The sequence below is a fragment of the Brienomyrus brachyistius genome, chromosome 14 (assembly GCF_023856365.1).
Source record: "Brienomyrus brachyistius isolate T26 chromosome 14, BBRACH_0.4, whole genome shotgun sequence".
Taxonomy (NCBI): domain Eukaryota; kingdom Metazoa; phylum Chordata; class Actinopteri; order Osteoglossiformes; family Mormyridae; genus Brienomyrus; species Brienomyrus brachyistius.
Genome location: NC_064546.1, coordinates 15762426 through 15781425, shown reverse-complemented (window position 1 = coordinate 15781425; position 19000 = coordinate 15762426). Strand labels below are relative to the sequence as shown.

General features: G+C 49.6%; 2 protein-coding genes across 3 annotated transcripts in view; both read left to right on the top strand.

The window, feature by feature from the left end:
* The first annotated feature begins 13 nt into the window (after window positions 1-13).
* Window positions 14-4028, top strand: sdsl (serine dehydratase-like). Its single transcript, XM_048975063.1, has 7 exons — window positions 14-997; window positions 1382-1421; window positions 2045-2184; window positions 2348-2436; window positions 2539-2766; window positions 2852-2976; window positions 3616-4028. The coding sequence occupies exons 1-7, from the start codon at window positions 845-847 to the stop codon at window positions 3804-3806; spliced, it is 966 nt and encodes a 321-aa protein (XP_048831020.1). The 5' UTR covers window positions 14-844; the 3' UTR covers window positions 3807-4028.
* Window positions 4029-10603: 6575 nt separating this feature from the next.
* The window catches only part of daam1a (dishevelled associated activator of morphogenesis 1a), a 41437-nt gene continuing 33040 nt past the window's right edge, over window positions 10604-19000 (top strand). For both annotated transcript variants that reach the window (XM_048973839.1, XM_048973838.1), the window contains exon 1: window positions 10604-10751. The gene's annotated coding sequence lies outside the window, so the exon portion shown is untranslated. The remainder of the gene's footprint in view (window positions 10752-19000) is intronic.

Sequence of the window (19000 nt, the reverse complement as noted above, 5' to 3'; positions counted from 1 at the left end):
CAGTTAGGTACAATTTTATGGATCCCTTATCATATTACTCTGCTCCATAGCAGGGCTGCAATTCAAAGATGGTGAGTTCTGGGACTGGGGTGGGAGTGGTGGAGGAGTTCAATACAAATTATCAAGAACCAAGTAAGAAATTGACTTAAAATGTAAAAAAAAAAAAATGTTAGGCGGTTGTTCTTATGTTTACTTCCCGCACGTTCTCGGGAGCGTAGGAACCGGCTGGCGGGAGTGGACGTGTACCCCCCCAATATTTAATTTGGCTTCATTCACCCCCTCCCCATAAACATACCCTTGCATTTAAAATGTGTCCCCCAGCCGGCAAAATCAAACACTAGTATATGTGCTAACCCGTCGCCTGGCACATCTGCCTCGCACGTGTACGCGCAGCTCCAGCTGTGCTCCAGCTGCTTGACGGTGAGAAGGTTGTGGCCTCTGCCCGGTAATCTGTCTGTTCGGCTCCCTTTTAAACAGACTAAGTGGGTGGTGCTTATTAGTCCCAAATAAAGTACGACGTTTAGTTCTTAAGATGAATCCGCTTTTTCATCTCCAACTTAATAATGAGACTTTGAACCGCACAGGGAATAACTGGCCAGACATCTGCCCCCTGCTCATTAATCCGGAGACGACAAAGACGCGTTGCGTGCTCTGCTTTTGCAAGTGGGTGAACGGATAACTTAATTCCTATCTAACTGCCATTTAGCAATCTGCAGTTTTATGCATTATTGATTTTTGACCTAAATACAATAAGAATCTCCGACGTCTAATTAATGCTTAACCGAAACGCTGAAACTGAAAACACAGTGAAGCGTTTGTACGCGTGACAGAGAGTCGCTGAGAAATGTCGCACCTTACAAGCTTCCATGTAAACACTCCTCTGCTGGAAAGCCTGGACCTCTCAAAGAGGGCTGGAACCCGAGTGTACATGAAGATGGAGAACGCCCAGCCATCCGGCTCTTACAAAATCCGGGGGATCGGACATCTCTGTCAGAAGGTGAGTTTGATCCAGCTCTAGCTTTATGATTAAAAACTTGCTGTGGCGCTACTTTTTTTATTATGATAGACGAATTTTTGCATTAATAAAGGAGGCGATTCACAAGTGTTATATAAATTACAATAGTTTCTTTCGATCAATAAATAAAACGGTTCTACTTCCGTTTTCATGTTCTGTTTTGTTCCCGGACCAGGCGAACAGCTCCACTTGCTGCTCAGCCCTGATAATTACACTTTTGTAACCGTTTAATATAACCGCAATACCGCCATCTTGTGGGAGAAAAATATATCTGCCTGAACCTGGATCTTTATTTGCTGCAGATATACTGAGATACACAAGTTTTTGCGGTCAGTTGCTTGACACGCTCCGTTCTCTCTTCTGTAGATGGCAGGCCCTGGTTCCAGGGGTGTAGTCTGCGCCTCAGGTTTGTCTTTTACTTTTACACGCACACACACAGAGTTTTGTTACAACGCGTGATATTACACCGCGAATCTGTTGTAACGTAATTGATATATTAGTACTCAAGTCCAATACAATACAGGATCGCATTTGTATTTGCGCGATTTTCAGTCAGAGAGAAAAGCACTACGCGAACTACAGCGCCATCTGGCCTTAGTGAGAAACCAATAAACAGGTATCCAAGTGAACGACAGTGCTGTCCAATTGGTGAACGGTTCCTTCTTTTGAACCTGTTTTCAGAGAATTGGTCAAATCGGTTTTCAGATCTGAAAGAACTGGCATGTTTGTATATCCACGCACTGCACAGGTCAAAGTCTTAAATTATAAAAAAACAAAAATTGATTTGAAATGCAAACAATTACATTATTGGGCACTGATATCACTGTTTAAATGATTTAATTCATTTAATTTGGCGTAAGTTTGAAGGTGCCTTCAAAACTATCTATTGTGTGTTTTAGTACGCTATTTTGGTGAAATTAGGGTTTTTCAGGAGCGCTTTAGTCGTGTTGTGGCAGAACTGTGTGTGTGTATATGTATGAATAATGTATAAACACAATTATAATGATATTAAGCTTCCTATCATTGCAGGTGGCAATGCAGGTATGGCCACAGCATATGCGGCCAGAAAACTCCAAACCCCAGCAACCATCATTGTCCCGACCTCCACCCCCAAGCTGGTGATTGAGAAGCTGAGGAGCCAGGAGGCCACAGTAAGGGTGGTAGGCAAGGTTGGTGGAGCCCATCTACTCCTAATCCTCTGGAAGAATCCCAAGCCTGTCTCCTAATGACGGGTTTATTTTCTTTGTGGTTTTGTTGTCCTGATTGCTTGCTACGTATCAGTGGTCGCTGGGGTGAGTGTGTATTTCACCTGCGCAACATCGCCCCCTGCAGGAGTTTGACGAGGCCAACGCAGAGGCTCGGCGTGTGGCGCATTCAGAGGGGCTCACCTTTGTTCCACCCTTTGATCATCCTCTGCTGTGGTGAGATTTTAGCTCTTTTACTTGGGGGGGAGGGGGATGAGATTTAACAGGACCGATGAGCTTTTCTGGGGTGTGGTGGAGTGACCATGTTGTCTATCCTAGGGAGGGCCACGCCAGTATCATGCATGAAATCAAGGACTCGCTGGCTTGTAAGCCTGGGGCTGTGGTTGTGGCCGTGGGGGGAGGAGGACTCCTCTGTGGGGTCATGGAGGGTCTGAAGCAGGTGGGCTGGGACGGCGTGCCCGTCATCTGCATGGAGACGGAGGGTGCCGCCTCTTTGAATGCGGCGATCAGGGCGGGGAAGCTAGTCACGCTCCCCGAAATCAGAAGGTGAGGGGACGCCTGTAGCCCATGCCGCGTCAATTACGCAGGAGCTGCTCGGGGAGGTGTCCACTGTGCTGTGTGTCTTTGACAGTGAGGCCAAAACCCTGGGAGCTAAGACAGTATGCAGTCAGGCCTTTGAGTTCACCAAGCAGGCCCACGTCATCTCTGAGGTGGTGACGGACCTGGAGGCCCTGCAAGCTCTGGAGCAGTTTCTGGGTGAGTCTGCCTGTGATGTCCAACACCAGCTGTGGATGATTCACGCATATTGGGCTGTTTTTTGTAGGTAGCTTGTCCCGCACTTACCTCAACACTGAGGTGCCCTTACTGTGTGGGTATTTTCTCAGTTTGATGTCCACGCTTATCCGGATAGAACCGTCGCTTCAATCTCAGTGTTGGGGAAGTCACTCACAAAAGTTACAGACATTTGGGGTCCGACCAACCAACCAAGCAGTGAGCATAAAGAGTCACAGTCACAGAGAACTCAAGTGGTTGGTTGAAACAAAACCTTGGTCTGGATTTGTATTGTCTGCACCTGATCTGTCTGTAAGGGATTATTTCTGCGAGAAACTTCACCAACACTGTGAATTTGGCTTCATGTAAATGTGAATAAATAGACTTGACACCGGTGTCTGATATAACTGAAGATATGGGTCATATAGCATAAAATAACCATAAAATGACAATAAGCAGGTAGAATGATGACATTGACATGCAACCTATAGCAGCTGGCTCAAGTGTCAGGCTGTGACCTCTATCCAGTGTCAGTCTTTAAGAAAAGGGTATTTATCTCCAGATGTGTATTTGGGTACAAGCCCAGGGGCTTGTGGTTGCTCACAGTTGCTGCTGTGTGTGCAGATGAAGAGCGGGTTCTGGTGGAGCTGTCTTGTGGCGCCGCCCTGGCGGCCATTTACAGCGGCACGATCCAGCGGCTGCAGGCGGAGGGCCGTCTGCCCCGCCTGCTAGACCCCATAGTGATGGTGGTGTGTGGTGGCAGTGGAATCAGCATGAGTTGGCTGCAGAAGCTGTCTGACAAGCTAAGGGGCTGAGCCTGGGGAGCAGTGCATCATGGGAATGTGGCAGACCTCCGAATCGTGGTCCCCATGCTGGCATTAGCTGCACTACAGATCAACAGATGGCTTCCATGCACCATGTCAGTGCTCTGCTGGTCAAGCGTCATCTTGTGTCTGTAAGGAAACTGGTTTGAATAAAAAGTCTTGCTACCAGTTGTTGGAAACAGCAGAAATAAATTGTACATCCACAAACACGCATCCATTGTTCTGTAATTTTATGTGATTCATTTCATTTTATATTTTTCTGGATTTTTCCTTGTGAATTAACAGACTGAATATATATTTTATTGTTCTTAGCTGGTATTCATCCATCCATCCATCCATCCATCCATCCATTTTCCAAACCGCTTATTCTACTGGGTCGCGGGGGGTCCGGAGCCTATGCCGAAAGCCTGGTATTCATTAAAATGATAAATTTAATTGCAGTTAATTCTGCTCGCCAGCAGGTGGCAGTAAAACGCCAGTTTCTCATTCCAAGTCGGGCCCAGGCAGCTTGTCCAGCCTATTGCTCTTTGGCTACAGTCGGTTTACTGAACACAGAATTTGAAAACAAATTTTTCTTATTTCTGTGACTATAGTCGAATCAATACAGTGGTTTTAAAAGTAGCCCCACCTAGCACTTTATCACCTGACAGTGTTCCCAAACAGACCGTTGAGTGTGGACATGGCAGATAACAACAATGGAGCATATTAGGAGCAAAGTGGGCATAATAGCTGTCTGGGTGGTGCGTTGACGCAGCATTGTCCAGTTAGCCGGACCAGCTGGGCACAGTACAGGACTGGGACCACTGGACCTCTACATAGCTTTGCTTGTGAACCATCCATTCATCCACTTTCCAAACCGCTTATCCTACTGGGTCGCGGGGGTTCCGGAGCCTATCCCAGAAGCAATGGGCACGAGGCAGGGAACAACCCAGGATGGGGGGCCAGCCCATCGCAGGTCACACTCACACATCATTCACTCAAACATGCACACCTATGGACAATTTAGTAACTCCAATTAGCCTCAGCATGTTTTTGGGCTGTGGGGGAAAACCGGAGTACCCGGAGGAAACCCCACGACGACATGGGGAGAACATGCAAACTCCACACACGTGTGACTCAGGCTGAGTTCGAGACTCGAACTCGGGTCCCAGAGGTGTGAGGCAACAGTGCTAACCTCTGCACCACCATGCCGCCCCACTTGTGAACCAGTTTTATATTTTGATAGTTTAATTTAGTGTTTATTTTAACTGTGTTCATTATCTTAAAAATTTCTTTGAAATTCAGCATGGTTTTAATGTGGTAGTTTTTATCTGAAAAAAAATCTATTTCAGAGAAGCAATTTTATGGTTTATGGTTATGAATCTATATTTGAGAAGCAATTTTATGGTTTTTGATAGTTTTTTATTTTCAGTTAGCAAAAATATTTTCTTTTTGTCTGAGTTTTAGTTTTTGATGATGATAACCATGCTGAACATTCATGAGTGTTGGTGTGGCCTCCAAGACTAGGAAACACACCCTGAATGGCCTGTCTTAGGGCACCTGGACGCCGTCACCTCAACTCTGTGTGGAAAGAGTCCGTGTCACCAGTATCAGCTCTTTGACCTCTGGTGACATCATATCTGCTGGATGGAGGGTGTTGGGTGATGGTTTCCCTTCCTCGCCTAGTCAGGCTCCAGCCGTCCGCCAGCAGGTTAGATGTCAAGCTCTCAGATACGATCAGATGTTTCAGGCTTGGCGGAGGATGCGGCAGCTGAGCTAGTCTGGTGGCAGACTCTTTCTGAAAGACTGTTCTTCTTCTCCGGAACAATTTGACTGTCAGTGACCTTGTCGACAGAGATACTGGTGATGAACGATACTATACACGACTGCTGCCCACGGGATTTGGAGCAACGTGGCGGCATGTTTCAGTGGACCGCGGTAAACATTACGCAAATATGCGGGCGGTAAAAACCGCGCAGGAAGTCAGCCCTGGCACGTGCAGGCCTATCTCCATCCACAGGGCCTACCTCCATCCACAGGGCCATGTCTGCCCTCATGTGTTCTGCACCCCCTCGGAGAAGAAGGAGACGCCAAACTGGAATGAAGGCTTGACAACTGACACACAGGACTGGAGGCACAGGTTGGACTGGTGGGGCTGGTTGGACTTCTGCCTGCTTTTTGAGCCACATTATATACACTACTGTCCCCCTCACCTGGGCGGAGTCAGATTATGAAGACTTTGCTTAGGTCAAGATGGTGATTCTTAATGCATCTCCTCCCAACAGCGTCCCACCTATGCGCTTCTCCTGTCCCATTTTGCCCGAGGTTCCCGCTCTCCCATTCAGCACCTTATTTACTCTTTTCATTTACCGGTAAATTTAAAGTACAAGATGGATATGGGAAAAAGGTCAGCGATGGAGGGAGCTGAAGTAGATCTAAATGAGTCTGTTTGTTGACTCTGTCTGTTAACTGATTATCTTCACGCCAAGCTTGGTTCTGCGATTATACCAAAACAACACAGCAGGTCTGAGGGACACACGCACTCGTAGTCCTAATTAAAGTGGCAGATCCCTGCCTTGCGGGCAAAGTCCTCACTTTGGCATATGCTTCTCTGAGTAGGAAAAAAGGCTTTTGGAGGACTGTCACTGGCTGGGCGCTTTTATTCAGAACATCTGCAGTGTGAGAGGAGGTTCTAAATTTAAAAACGAGAAATTTTAGTCTGCGATTTCCGGTGAACTCCACCCTAAACTTACCAGCCCCGATGTAGCAGGATCTAGCGTACATTCCAAGGAACCTACTAAACATTAAAATTACTAATTATTAGTCAGATTTAAAGGGGTAATATTTTGTAGAGGAGCAACCCGGTTCCCCATCATGCTTCAGAGCAGAGCTGTGTGGTCACATGGAAGACCCCCCCCCCCATCTTGCTGACTCCTCTGACGTGGGGTGTCACAAACTCGTGCGCTGCCTTGCTGACCCATGCATTTCACAACGAGCCGTTACCCGCAAACAATGGGGGCCTTTGTGAACCTGCTTCCCTGCTGACCGACCTGTGGATTTCAGTCTAATCCAATCACACCTCTGACGGCACCGACCAGCACTACAGACGTCGCGTGGAAGCCCTTCAACTTTGTTAATCCTAATCTAATAACTCGGGAGGAATAGAGTTCAGCGTTAAGGGAATGTTTGAGCCCCAACAATTCAATAACAATGTTACCAGTAAGCGGAGAGGGTTCATTAATCCAGTGTGCTGTCCTGTTTCAGTTCAGTGTCAAAGAGTAGTGATGTGGAGGCGGTGAATGTGTCACATCCCTAACAAGCCTCCCATTTTAGCTTTGATTGTGGGCGTCATGTTATCACCCCTCTGCTTTTTGTCAGCCGACTTCACCTTCCTCAGTGCAGCCTTGTCTGTCAGCACAGTTCAGGAAAGCAGTCTGGTTTGCTCTCCTACCCGAGGCCCCCGCATAGTCAGCCAGTAACCGTCTGCTGATGTGTCACAATCATACTAAACCTAGATCCTTCCCCGCGGTATGATCCACCATGTTATGAATTTAATAAGTAGCGCAAAGCCATGTTTCAAAGGCTGGATGGAGACTGTTGATACGGAAACGCTGTAAAGTTAAGCATGCGGGTGGGTCACAGCTGGCTGCCAGACGGCGTGATCGAAAGCCCGATAAGGGTGGAATGGAGTTCAATCATTCAACAAAGGCACGGAAACAAAAAGGTGCGCGAACCTCTCACATGTCAGTTCACCACTGTTCCACACCTGCTGGTCTCAGCTGAAAGGTGATGCTTAGCTCATAGATATGGCTGCAGGCACAAACCACAGGCGTGGCGCTCGGGGGAGGTCGTGCGATAACTTGGTAGAGCAGGCCCCCCCCCCAGGATTGTGGGGGCTGACAAGAGGCACACCAAGCTTGGATAATGGGTGGCTAATTTTCAACTCTGCAGTTTGACTGAAATATAAGCAATCAATCACAGTGAAGCATTTGCAGGACTCGTGGTAAAATGGTTTGACCTTCCTGATAAGAACAGAAAGAAAGGAGACACTTCTATGTGGATTTTTACATGTTTTTTACGCTGATTGCTGTTATACATTAATAATAATGACCTCGGCAGCCTGGGCTGTTGGCCCTGACCTTTGACCTGCCTGACCTTGACCCTGTCATTAAGCCCAGCTCTGACTAAATAGCAACACTGATGTATTGGCACTGCCCTCGATGACAAATCCTGCCTCTCCTTTGCCACCCAAGCAGTTCAGCAGAAAGGAAGATCAGGGTGTTCATTCACAGGACATCTTCTGCATGTTCTGTCCACCATGACCAAACCCTGATTTATGATGTGTTGTTGTGCCATTTTCCAAACCGCTTATCCTACTGGGACGCGGGGGGTCCGGAGCCTATCCCAGAAGCACTGGGCATGAGGCAGGGAACAGCCTAGGATGGGGGGCCACTCACACACCATTCACTCACACACGCACTCCTACGGGCAATTTAGCAAGTCCGATTAGCCTCAGCATGTCTTTGGACTGTGGGGGGAAACCGGAGGAAACCCCACGACGACATGGGGAGAACATGCAAACTCTGCACCCCCCCCCCCCATTGATGTGTTATATCATACACAAGGCTCTAACCATTTAATCTTCTGAAAGTTCACCTTGATTAGCTGATCCAGCTTGCTGTTGGTGAAATGCAGTGAATATAAGGAATGACGAAGGATTCCAGAGGAACTGGTGGGGATTCTGCTGATGGAAAATGAATGTAATAAGTAGCGAGTGAATTATTGAAGGGATGATGGAGTCAGCTTGTAAGTGAGTGAATTATCTGAGCAGAAGATGCAGTCAGCATGTGTGTAAGTGAATTATTGAGTGACTGAGTGAATCATGGATGGATGGAGTGAGAGAGGGAGTGAGTGCTGACATTGATATCTGTACTTGAAGCCCCCACCCTCTGTTTTCAGTTCCACTTGGCCTGGCCAGCGTCACATGAGGATGATAATGGACTCTCTTAAGTCTGGATAATGTGGGGGAGGGGCTCTCCTGAGGCAGCAAACATGTCCAGACTGACTGTACTGAACACGCTGCACGCGGAATCACGCGGCTTGGGTGCAAAGTGGTGCGTGCTGCGCTGCGGGGGGAACTGAGGCTGACGTGGAAGCTGCTCTTTGAAATCTGCCAGGCCTACAAGTCCCCGCTTTGTTTCTTAATGAATCGTGTGACTCAAGGAAAATCTTTCTCTAATCAGTGAGCATCGGACCCTTTACAACCACTGGAACCACACAGGCTGCATTTTCTCTGAAGGTCTGCAGTGTGGATGAGCCCAGGGCGTTCCAGCGGGCCCATAGTTGTGTAAGCCAGTCTATCCCAAGCTTATTCCAAGACAGAACTGCCCCCCCCACCACCACCACCACCAATTAGCAAAATCTTTTGCTCGGCCAAAGTCCAATGTCCGGGGCCGGCATTTACGTCCGACCGTCCCGCTGTCCTACACGCTGCTTCCACCAATCCGTTCCTCTGCCTTCCTGCATTATGTTAGTCTTTGTTGTTTAGCGGCTTTCCAAAGACTTCGTGATGCAAACTGAGCTAGATCCAGATTCCCGAAAACCTTTGAGCAAAGGCTGGGGCTTGGGGCATGGGTAGGATTTAATTTAGGGGGGCTGGGGGCCCTACTTACAGCCTAAAATGCTGCTGTCACAACAAAAAAATCTAATACAATTGGGCCCCCCTACAACTTGAGATGCTCGGCTGCAGCCCAGGTCACAGCCTTGGGCACAGGGCTCTGCTGCAGCGTCTTTATGCACAAGTTTTCTTGGCTCAAGCTCCAAACAGATGCCGTTAAACACGCTCCCATGTAATTTGTAGCACTGTGGAGACTGTCGCCCTGCTCTCTCAGGCCGTGTGCGTTAATGTCTCTCCCTCATCCACATTACATACCACAGAGAGCTGCTGTTTATCCAGGCGTGGCTGCTGTTTTTGGGCTGGACTTTTACTAGTGACCATCTCCTCCAACACGCTGGCAGCCTCCCCGGGTTACCGCTTCATCCCTCAAATCTTGTGGTCTGTAGCTGTGAGTAGACTGGTGTCTCTTTGGCACTGGCCTGCAGCTGGGTGAGCGAGTGCACAGGGCAGGGCCTGTCCCAAAGCAGCCAGCCTCCATGGCCTCAGACTGTTAGGTCGGCTTTAATTCGATTAAGATCAGACAACAGACAAAAACAGCAATGGAGAGACAGCTGTGCTTCCCCGTGTTGAGAAACCAACCAACACAAACAACAGAGTAATTCAATAAGTCAGTAAGAATCCAACACAGAGTTAAACACCTCTGCATTGTGCAACACTAATCCCCTCAATGTAGGAGGGTAAGGTGTGATTGAAGGTTTTAAACATTACGTTATTGCAGAGCCTCTCCAGCAGGGGTCACAAAAACACCTTTGCTTGAATCAAATTAAACTTCACGTCCTTCCTGCATCATAATTGTAGTGTATTTTGGAAGAGGGTGCAGTATGAATGTGTGTTTGTGTGTGTGAGAGAGAGATAGACTAAGAAATCTTGCCTTAAAGGGAACATCGTTCCAAACTTCATGTACTTCATGTACTTATCTTGTGAGGTTAGGTTTCCGCTTAATTGTTACATAAAGATTTCAGTAAAATTGCACTATAATCCCACAGGACCATGACAAGGTAGGGCCGTCGGAACCATACTGTATCGTTAGGGTCGCTATTGACAGAACTCGTTTCGGGACACTGCATTCATTGGAAGCGCCGGCAGCGGGCTGCAACACCCAAAAGAACTACAACTCCCAGACCCCCCCGCGGCGCATTATCGCCAGTCCATGCGCACTATTGTCAGTGCGAAAGAGATGATGTCACCTGCAAAAGCCGAGCCGTACCTTATTGTGCTGGCGGAGATTCCTGGTGCGAAGGCTTCGTGCGGTTCGCTTAGATGATGGGTCATTTTCCAAGGTAAGAACGGTGCAGCCGCGGCCGATGGTTAGATAAGTGACAGTGTTTCATGTTCTTGTTGCAGATTGCACTGTGTGTCGCTTATTACCTCCCACAGAATCTGGGCAGTTAACCTGAAACCGTGTTTTAATGGGTGGGACAGAGACAGTGCAGATGTGAGCGTGAGGTGTCGCCGGACATGTGGAAAATGCTTTTCTTTTTACACCTGTGCCCTCTAATTATTTTTTTGCCCCCTACATTGTAATGTAAAAAATTCTGTTTGCGATTTAATGAGGTACGTACATTGCGGGTGGATATATATTTTTATAAATGAAGTTCATGGTGAAACTTCGTACTATGTTTTCAGTTATTTTGCAATCATGGTCTATCTGCCTTCGGGACAACCGAAGTTGCAAAATGTGAAACAGCCGGACGAAAAGTCACATAATAAGCTGTTTTTTAAAGGATTTACTGTTAGAGCCATGAAAGTGAAAATGAAGACGAAGGGTTGCAAAGTATTAAAAGTTTATTTTAATTCACCTGAACCGTACAGACGGTCCCGTGTGTGCGCGAGCTGTTTGCTTTTCCCTTTGCGGCGTGATTTGTGCACATGTAGGTAAACATTCACCTCGTTGGTAGGGCATTTATTTTTTGTGGGGAGTAATTAGTTATTTATTTTATCTCTCTTTTCCGTGCATTCTACCTGAAAGGTGTCGTCCTGAAGGTGTGGTCTTGAGCCTAACGTGCAGAGTGAGAAACTTTTTAGGTCACTATTGAATATTGATACTCTGCACTTACCTGCTTGTCAGTGATGAGGGTTGAGCCCACAGCATCCGATCAGTTGGTGGCTACCGACTGATTTGGCTTGGCGATCATACCTGGGATCAGACTGTGTTTTGGGATCAGATGGGACTGTTTGTTCAGCATGCACCTGGGGCTGTGCTGACTGGATCCAGCGGAGGGAATTGCCAGCGTTGGCATGGAGGACTGAAGACTGGTGTACTCTGCTTGTGAAATCTGGTGCACTAACCCCTGCACAGCCCACAATTTGAGTGGTGTAATGTCTGCCTTTGTCTGTGTTCCTTGCATGCTAGCCTGCATGATGCCAGAGTATAAACTGGATGTCTGGTGCTGGGCAGGTGGGGAGGGTTTCGATCGCACCCTGGCCCTCTGCGAGCTCCCCACACCCCTGCCTTCATGTCAGTCACCCTGTGCCCTTATTTGCTGAACGCTCTGCTCTCTGACTAGTCGGCAGGGTTCCTGCTGGTGCCCTTCTGAGCCCGGCTGGAAGGCTTGTTTGGAATCTGCCGACAGGAGGAGGCTCTAATTAACGAGGCCGGGTGGGTTAGCTGGGAACGGCCTCTGCTACGGGGAGTTTTACCGCCGTGCCAAGCAGCGATATTGGGGGTGACTCCTTTGCTTATTTTTTTTGCGCATTTCGTACACCTCCGTCATTAACGAGCCCCCCCCCCCCCCAAGAAGCTGGTCTGTGGGTCGGAATGTTACACACCCAATTCCAGAGGGTTGGCATGGGGGGCCCGTACTCCGCCGCAATGGGGCTGCTGACGAGGCCCCTCCCTGAAGTGCGTCAGTCGCTGTGCAGTTTGTTTAGCGCGTAAATCTCTGTAATTCTCAGGCTTTTGGTGTAATTCACACGGTCGAGGGTAAAGGCTTGTCGCTTGTCGTTTCGTTCGGGATTCCTTCTGCAAGTTTCGTTTGAGCTGCCGCCCGGCTGGCAGCCATTCCTCGTGTCCGCGGTCCGTCTGCAGACCCTTTGAGAGTCACGTGGGCGAAACAGACCCTTCTCGTCTGTGCTGGCTGGTTGCCAACCTCCCAGTGGGGGCTGCCTTGACGTAGGCTGAGGTTCTCCAGGATTAAATAAATGCAGGTGGAGATGGGGGGGGCCGGGGGGGGGGGGGGAGTGCGCCGCCCTTGTGGGGAGGTTTGTGGGCACACCCGTAACTGGAATGCCGCACCATATATTAGTGTTTGTGAGAGGAATTGGTGCCCCCTTGTGGTACTTATGTCCGTAAAGTCATACAAAGGCTTTGACATGCATGTCCTGAACACGCGCAAGCACATCTCCCTGTCCGGAACCATCCCTGAGGATCAGGTCAGGGTTTGCTGCCGAAAATGCATTTTGTTATCAGTGGATCATATGATGGTCTCCTACCTGGATGCGGTTTGTTGGTGGTAAGTTGTTTTCATCGGTTTTTAATCGACACCTTGCGCACTTCAGAGCCTGCGCCTCTTGTCTCTGTTTCTATGGCAACGGGCAAGGACGTTGCAGTGGGGGTGAAACACTCACGCTTGCCCTCCGAAAGCCGTCAGAGGTGTTTCCTGTGAAGCAGTTCCAGATCCAGATGGAATTTTCTTCACCCGGTTCTTTTAATTTCTCAGATCTTCTAAATCAGAGCTCCTGCATCCGGGGAAGGGGGTGCCCAGCACGGTGTGTGGGGGGGCGACACCCACCGGTTGGGCCAATCACAATGAGGCGTGGCGGTGGAAGCATCGCAGTGCAGTCAGAGAACCTGGCAAACAGGCGGATGTCGAGGGCGTCTAGCGGGGAACCGCGGCCCTGCTGACGCTGCCGTACCAAGTCGCTGGCGCCTTCCTGGGAGCCGCGGTAACAAAGGGCCGGTGTGGCGCTCTGAATGCACCATTCTCCGGGCTGCCCGCACCAGCAGGGGAGCACAAAGGGCCCATTCCCTGTAATTCATGCCTGGTCCCACCCCCTGGTGGTCCCAGCTGTGTCTCTGTGGCCCCGTCTGTCATGCCGGTGGTCCTCAGATGGGGAGGAGCCCCCCCAGCCTCGCCCTGAGCTCCCATCCACCTACTCGCTGTGCTGCGCCCCCTGCTGGCCTCCATGAGCCTTTGGTGTCAGGTCTCATTACCGCTTTATTAAGCTGTGGGGAGTCGCTACACGTTCAGCATAGATAATGAGTTTAAATGGACCCCCCCTTCACTGCGCAGTTCACAGCATACCTCCTTTCAGACCACCTTTGTGTGTGTGTGTGTGTGTGTGTGTGTGTGTGTGTGTGTGTGTGTGTGTGTGTGTACACACACACTGAATCTCCATCTTCTTTAGCCACATGCCTGGTGGTTAGTTGGTATTCCTCCAGTGGTGACAGCAGCTATCCTTTGTGGATAAACGGGCCCCTTGACCTTGCGCATTGTGCCGGGTCAGGAGGTCGATCCGTATTCCCACTCTTAAACAGTGCGACCCCTTTCTTTAAGAGAGGCGGGTGCCAAGCTCCCCCATCGAGGTGTCCCATTGGTTGACCCATAGCTTGGAACACCCCAACTCTTCATGGTCTCCCTGCCTGCAGGTGACGTGCCCCAGCTGCTCGTCTGTGCACCCCTTTGGTTGCTGAACACCCCATCCCCCCATGTCAGCCCCCTCCTGGCTGGTGAGGAGGGCCAGCTGCTCGTCAGCGCCCCCCATTGGCTGTTGAGCACCCCATCCCCCCATGTCAGCCCCCCTCTTTGCCGATGAGGAGGCCCAGCCGCTCGTCAGCGCTCCTCCATCTTCTCGTATCCAAACGAGAATCCCGCATATTCCTTTGCGTCTTGCTGGTTCCTTAAGCGCCGTGTGGGACCCCAGCCTTGGAGGATGAAGCAGTCCTGCAGCGCTCGGTTTCGTTTCCTTCATGTGCTTTGAAAATCTGTGCAGCGCCCCGAGTTCTGCAGCCAGACGTTTAGGCAGAGCAGTGACCAGCACACGCTTTTGTAGACGTCATTGGTTCATAGCTTTACTCCGAGTGGAGACAAGCCTGCGTCTTCATGCACTACAACCGGCCCATTCATAGCCACTCTGGGGTCTAATTTGGCTCCAATTTTAGATAGTTTTTTTTCTTTTGTGTCTTATTTATGGAAATGCGTCTTAGCTACACAATGAAGACTGTGGTGCAGAACTGCACAGTCCTGGTTTCGGTGTGTTTGTGGATTGGTTCTTCAGTCCTGTTCCAGTCTGCGTTTTTGAATGCCTTGCTCATCTGCTTAGACCTGTCTGTGTCCGTCCAGAGTAAAGGGTCCATTCGCCGCTGTTGTCCGGCTGTCCTGCCTGGCCGGACCTGCACCCACTGCATGCTCATCGACGTCTCTAAACGGCGCCGTTTGCATGCACCTCTTGCCTTGTTTTCATCCTGCCCTTGCCCCTCACCCTCCCGCATCTCTGAGGGTATATGGGATGCACTCTGGATGCCGCATCCTGGTAAGGAGCCAGTTCATGTATTTTCCCCTGCCCACCCATCTGGGATCTGAGCCACCCTTTGCTCCTTGACACGGCCAGGGTGCTGTATTTTATTACCATGATGAAATGGCATTGACATATTCGGCGTAGGGGATTACATCTATGTCAGGAGCGTAGTAACGCAAAGTTTGGACTGGCTGCGTTAACGACGAGGGCTGGAAATGAACAAAGTGCGTTGTTGGGTCAGATCCCGCCTCTCTTCCATTTTGTGGTTGCTTTTTTTACTTAAGGAGAAATAATAAGTCTGCCGATTTCTTTGTGGCGGTTGATCTTCCCGCACGGTTTTGTGATGATTAGCAGACCTTTCAGGCTGGTGCGGTGAACTGAGGTTTCTCTTAGGCTAGTACATATTTGATTAACAAATCAGTGAACAGGTTCCCCATGCACAGACGTTGTTTACCAGCACTGCGATTTTGGAACGATAAGGCACACAATAGTTGCCTGAAGCGGCTTCCAGAACACAGTGGCGGTGGGGAGATTGGGGTCCGTCCAGCGCCCCACGTGTGATGGCACTGATCTTTAGTGAGCTGTCCTCCCTTGTCACATGGGCCGGCTAGCGTTACTGCGAGTGAAAGGATAACAGTCGATCTAATGTCCTTGCTCGCCTCGCCTTTCCGTCAGTCTCACCTCATTCCCGTACACACTCAGCTTTTCCGTGATGGGTTATTTGCTCCTGGGGACAGAGTAAGATCCCACACGACCCCGCGTCATCCTAGGGACAACTATATTTGTCAGGTTAGGAAGGTGTTGCCGAATGTTCCTGTCAGATATACTTCACAGGAAGTGTGGGTGACGTCAGTCCCACCCAGAATATTTTGGGAGCCGTGCTCGTAAATTTCCTCCAGAACGTTTATGAGAGTAACGTTTCCTACCTTGGTGGAGGGGTGGACTTAGTCATGCTGTCCTGAGAAAAGGTTACCGAATCCCAGTTGGGTTGTAAGTTGACTTGAGTCTTTGGTTTGGCTGGGCCGGGATGGGGTGTTATCTCCGCAGCACAGGGAAGGTTCGGCACCCATCAGATGGGGGGGCTTCCTCCAGCCAATCCCTGGCAAGCGGCACACTGCAGCATACGCCATCAAGGAAACGTAAAGAAACTCTTACATTCACAGTTACAGCTGCCTGTGGGTCTCTGTAGCTGCGGGAGAGCAGGGATGCTCATTTTCAAAGTTCAGGGTGTCCGGAGAGTCTATGGGTGGGACAGGGGGGGGGTCCTCAGTGACTATCTCCGGTCTGGCAGTCAGTGAAAGCCCGAGCAGGCTTGTATGGATGCCTTTTTGTGGGCGGCGTCCGAACAGAACCAGGAGGTCCAGAGGCCCGCTGAAGTTCACTTTCCCGTGAACCTGAGTCGTGGTTCTAATTATGTGGATTTGCCTGCCCAAGAGAGACAGAGATAAGAGGTAATTAAAGCTGCCTCTGGCTGGAAAAGAGGTGGGACTGAGGACTGGGATGGACCGGGGTTTCCCAGTCAATGTGTTGGGTACCTATGGATGGGGTCTGGGCTTGGCCCCAGGGGGACAGTGTTGGAGGCGGGTTTGCTGTTGGCTGCTGTTCTGACTGGGTCCACATAAGCAGCTGTTAAATCATCTCCTGGCTTCTATTAAAGATGTGGGTGGGCGTCTTTATTAGTCCTGAGATTTGGGTCACATGAGCTGTGATCTGTTATCACACAATTCCAACGGTGCCTAGTCTGTTTCACCCGTCAAGGTAACCTTTAGAATCATTATCCTCCAATTTATTTTATACTTTTTATGGTTTATATCCAGTCAGGATTGTTTACAGAATGCTCTCTCATGCAGTGTCCCACATCACTGTTGACGTGTCATCACTGGGGATTCTCTGTAGAGTGTCTCATCTCGGATGTCGTTCTTGGGGTCGTCTTGGAGTAGATCCTGGGTGTGATCATTGCTGGAGTCCTGGTGAGGTCCTGGTATTTAAAAGGCAGAACTAAGCCCAAAGTCCGATTTGCGATCCTACAGGAAGTGATGCTTCAGGGTGGACATGTAGTCTGGTTACCAGTTTGGTCGTGCCTCACCATCGGGGTAGGGCCTGTTTGAGTTTGAGTTACAGAGTTACAGACAAAATGTGATTCTCCTGCCTGGTCATGTTTGAGGAAAGGTAAGAAAGACAATAATTAAAGATACGTAAGTAGATATACTCCATCCCCTATTTGCAGGTCTACAGTGTATGTGAATGCTCGATGTTTGTTGTTGTTGCAGACGAGACTGCAAATGTGATTCGTAGATTGTCTGAATTTGCCGAAATGGGGGGGAGGATGGCCATCCGTCGCACGAGGTGCCGGGGCTGAGCCCACATCCTGTTACTTTTCACCACATTAGTCACAACTCCACTCATTCTGTTTACATCTCCATGGTGAAATTCGACGTCTGGTTTTCCTGGATTTCTGTGCTTGTTTCCCTGCTGCCGGTGCCACGACTTCTGGATTTCCGCAGGGCGATGTCATGGCAGACACTGGACACATTCCCGCATGCAGAAATGCGACGCATGTGATGTCACCCCAGCCACCCCAAGGGTCACCTTGCAGTGTCCTCGGGGGGGTGGTGTTGAACTGGCATAGTGGGGAAAATTTAGTTGTGGTTGTGAAGTGATGTTTGGGCCTCATTCTGTCCCTGATGCCGGCGCCCTCACGGGCCGGTGGGGGAGGCAATGCTGGGGTCAGTGTCTCTGTTCAGACCTCCTATCCTTCCGGCACAGTTTGCTGCTTCAGCTAAGCCTCACCTGACCAAAGCAGGAAGAGATGTCCGCATGCAGACAGCCGCCTTTCTCGGCAGGTTCTCTTTTGTTGTTGTTGCTTCTCCTGTCAGAGGGATGGGCTGTGAGGGAGGAGGGCCGAGGTGTGGCCATGTGAGAAATGCTTCCTGTGGCTCTTCCTCTTCTCGTCAGTCGGTAACGTGGTAATTGCAGTCTGTTTAAAAGTCGCGATTCCTGTCTCTCAGCAGCGCAGTCGGAGACAATGCAAAGAATTATGAAGTCATGAAGTATGACTGAACCTCCACATTACATGTCTGTGTCTGCCCCCATGTGTTGGCATCGGGTGACCTTAGAACTGGGCTGTTGGTAGATCACTTCTGAAATTTTAGAGAGCAGTGATCAAGCTTTTTCTGTACAAACCCTGGTTTTCATTCGCAGGTTTCAAGGCAGGTATTATGTCACGGTGTCCGGTGTTTTGGCAGTATTTTCAAAAGCGAAGTGATTTTGATATTTTGATTCTCCATGGTTAATATTTGCCAGCTTCGACGGGGGGGGGGGGGGGAGGTGATGGTCCTCCATTAGAAATGTTTCAGTTTTGCCAAGCGCAACCACTGCCGTGAACCGAAAATACGACAGTATTACCATAATGCGGCCCAAGCCGGTTTCAAGGTAAACCTATAAGTTGGGTCGTCATGGTTGTATTTTGTTGCTTCGCCGATTATGTAGGTTACAGTGACAGGGCTGATTCACCTGGAGGGGAGGGGGGTACAGGAGTGAGACAGAAGGTCAGGTACAGTCGGCACAAGAAAGCGCAGTAACATCTGCACTGCGGAGATGCGCACGGGACTGCAGTCCTAATTGAGTGCTGCCCCCAGTGGTGGGAGGTTTCACTGCGTTAGCCAGAGCTAAATTTAAGAGATTTCTGAAGACCAGAGACCTCAGAACGATTGCGGTTCTTTTACAGCTCACACAAGATGGCGGGCCTGATGTTTGATATTAAGGCAGCACTGATTACAGCCTTGACAGGGAGGAGCCACGGGGCTGTGGCGGGATTTGGGGGGGCTTTCAGTTCAGAACTGGCCTTTGATTTGGAGGGGGGAGCTACAGCCTGTGGTTGCTGGGTTGTTTCCAGTGGATATAGTAAGCTAAGATATTGTGTGCTGTGGCTTGGTCGTACACTGGGACCCTTTAATCGGTCACACGCGTGCCTCAGTGATCCCACGGTGATGATGTTATGTCTCTGAACCGCCCGTCCTGTTTCTTATGTGTTTTGCCATGTGATTCAGTCACGCATCGCTTTCGTTGCTTG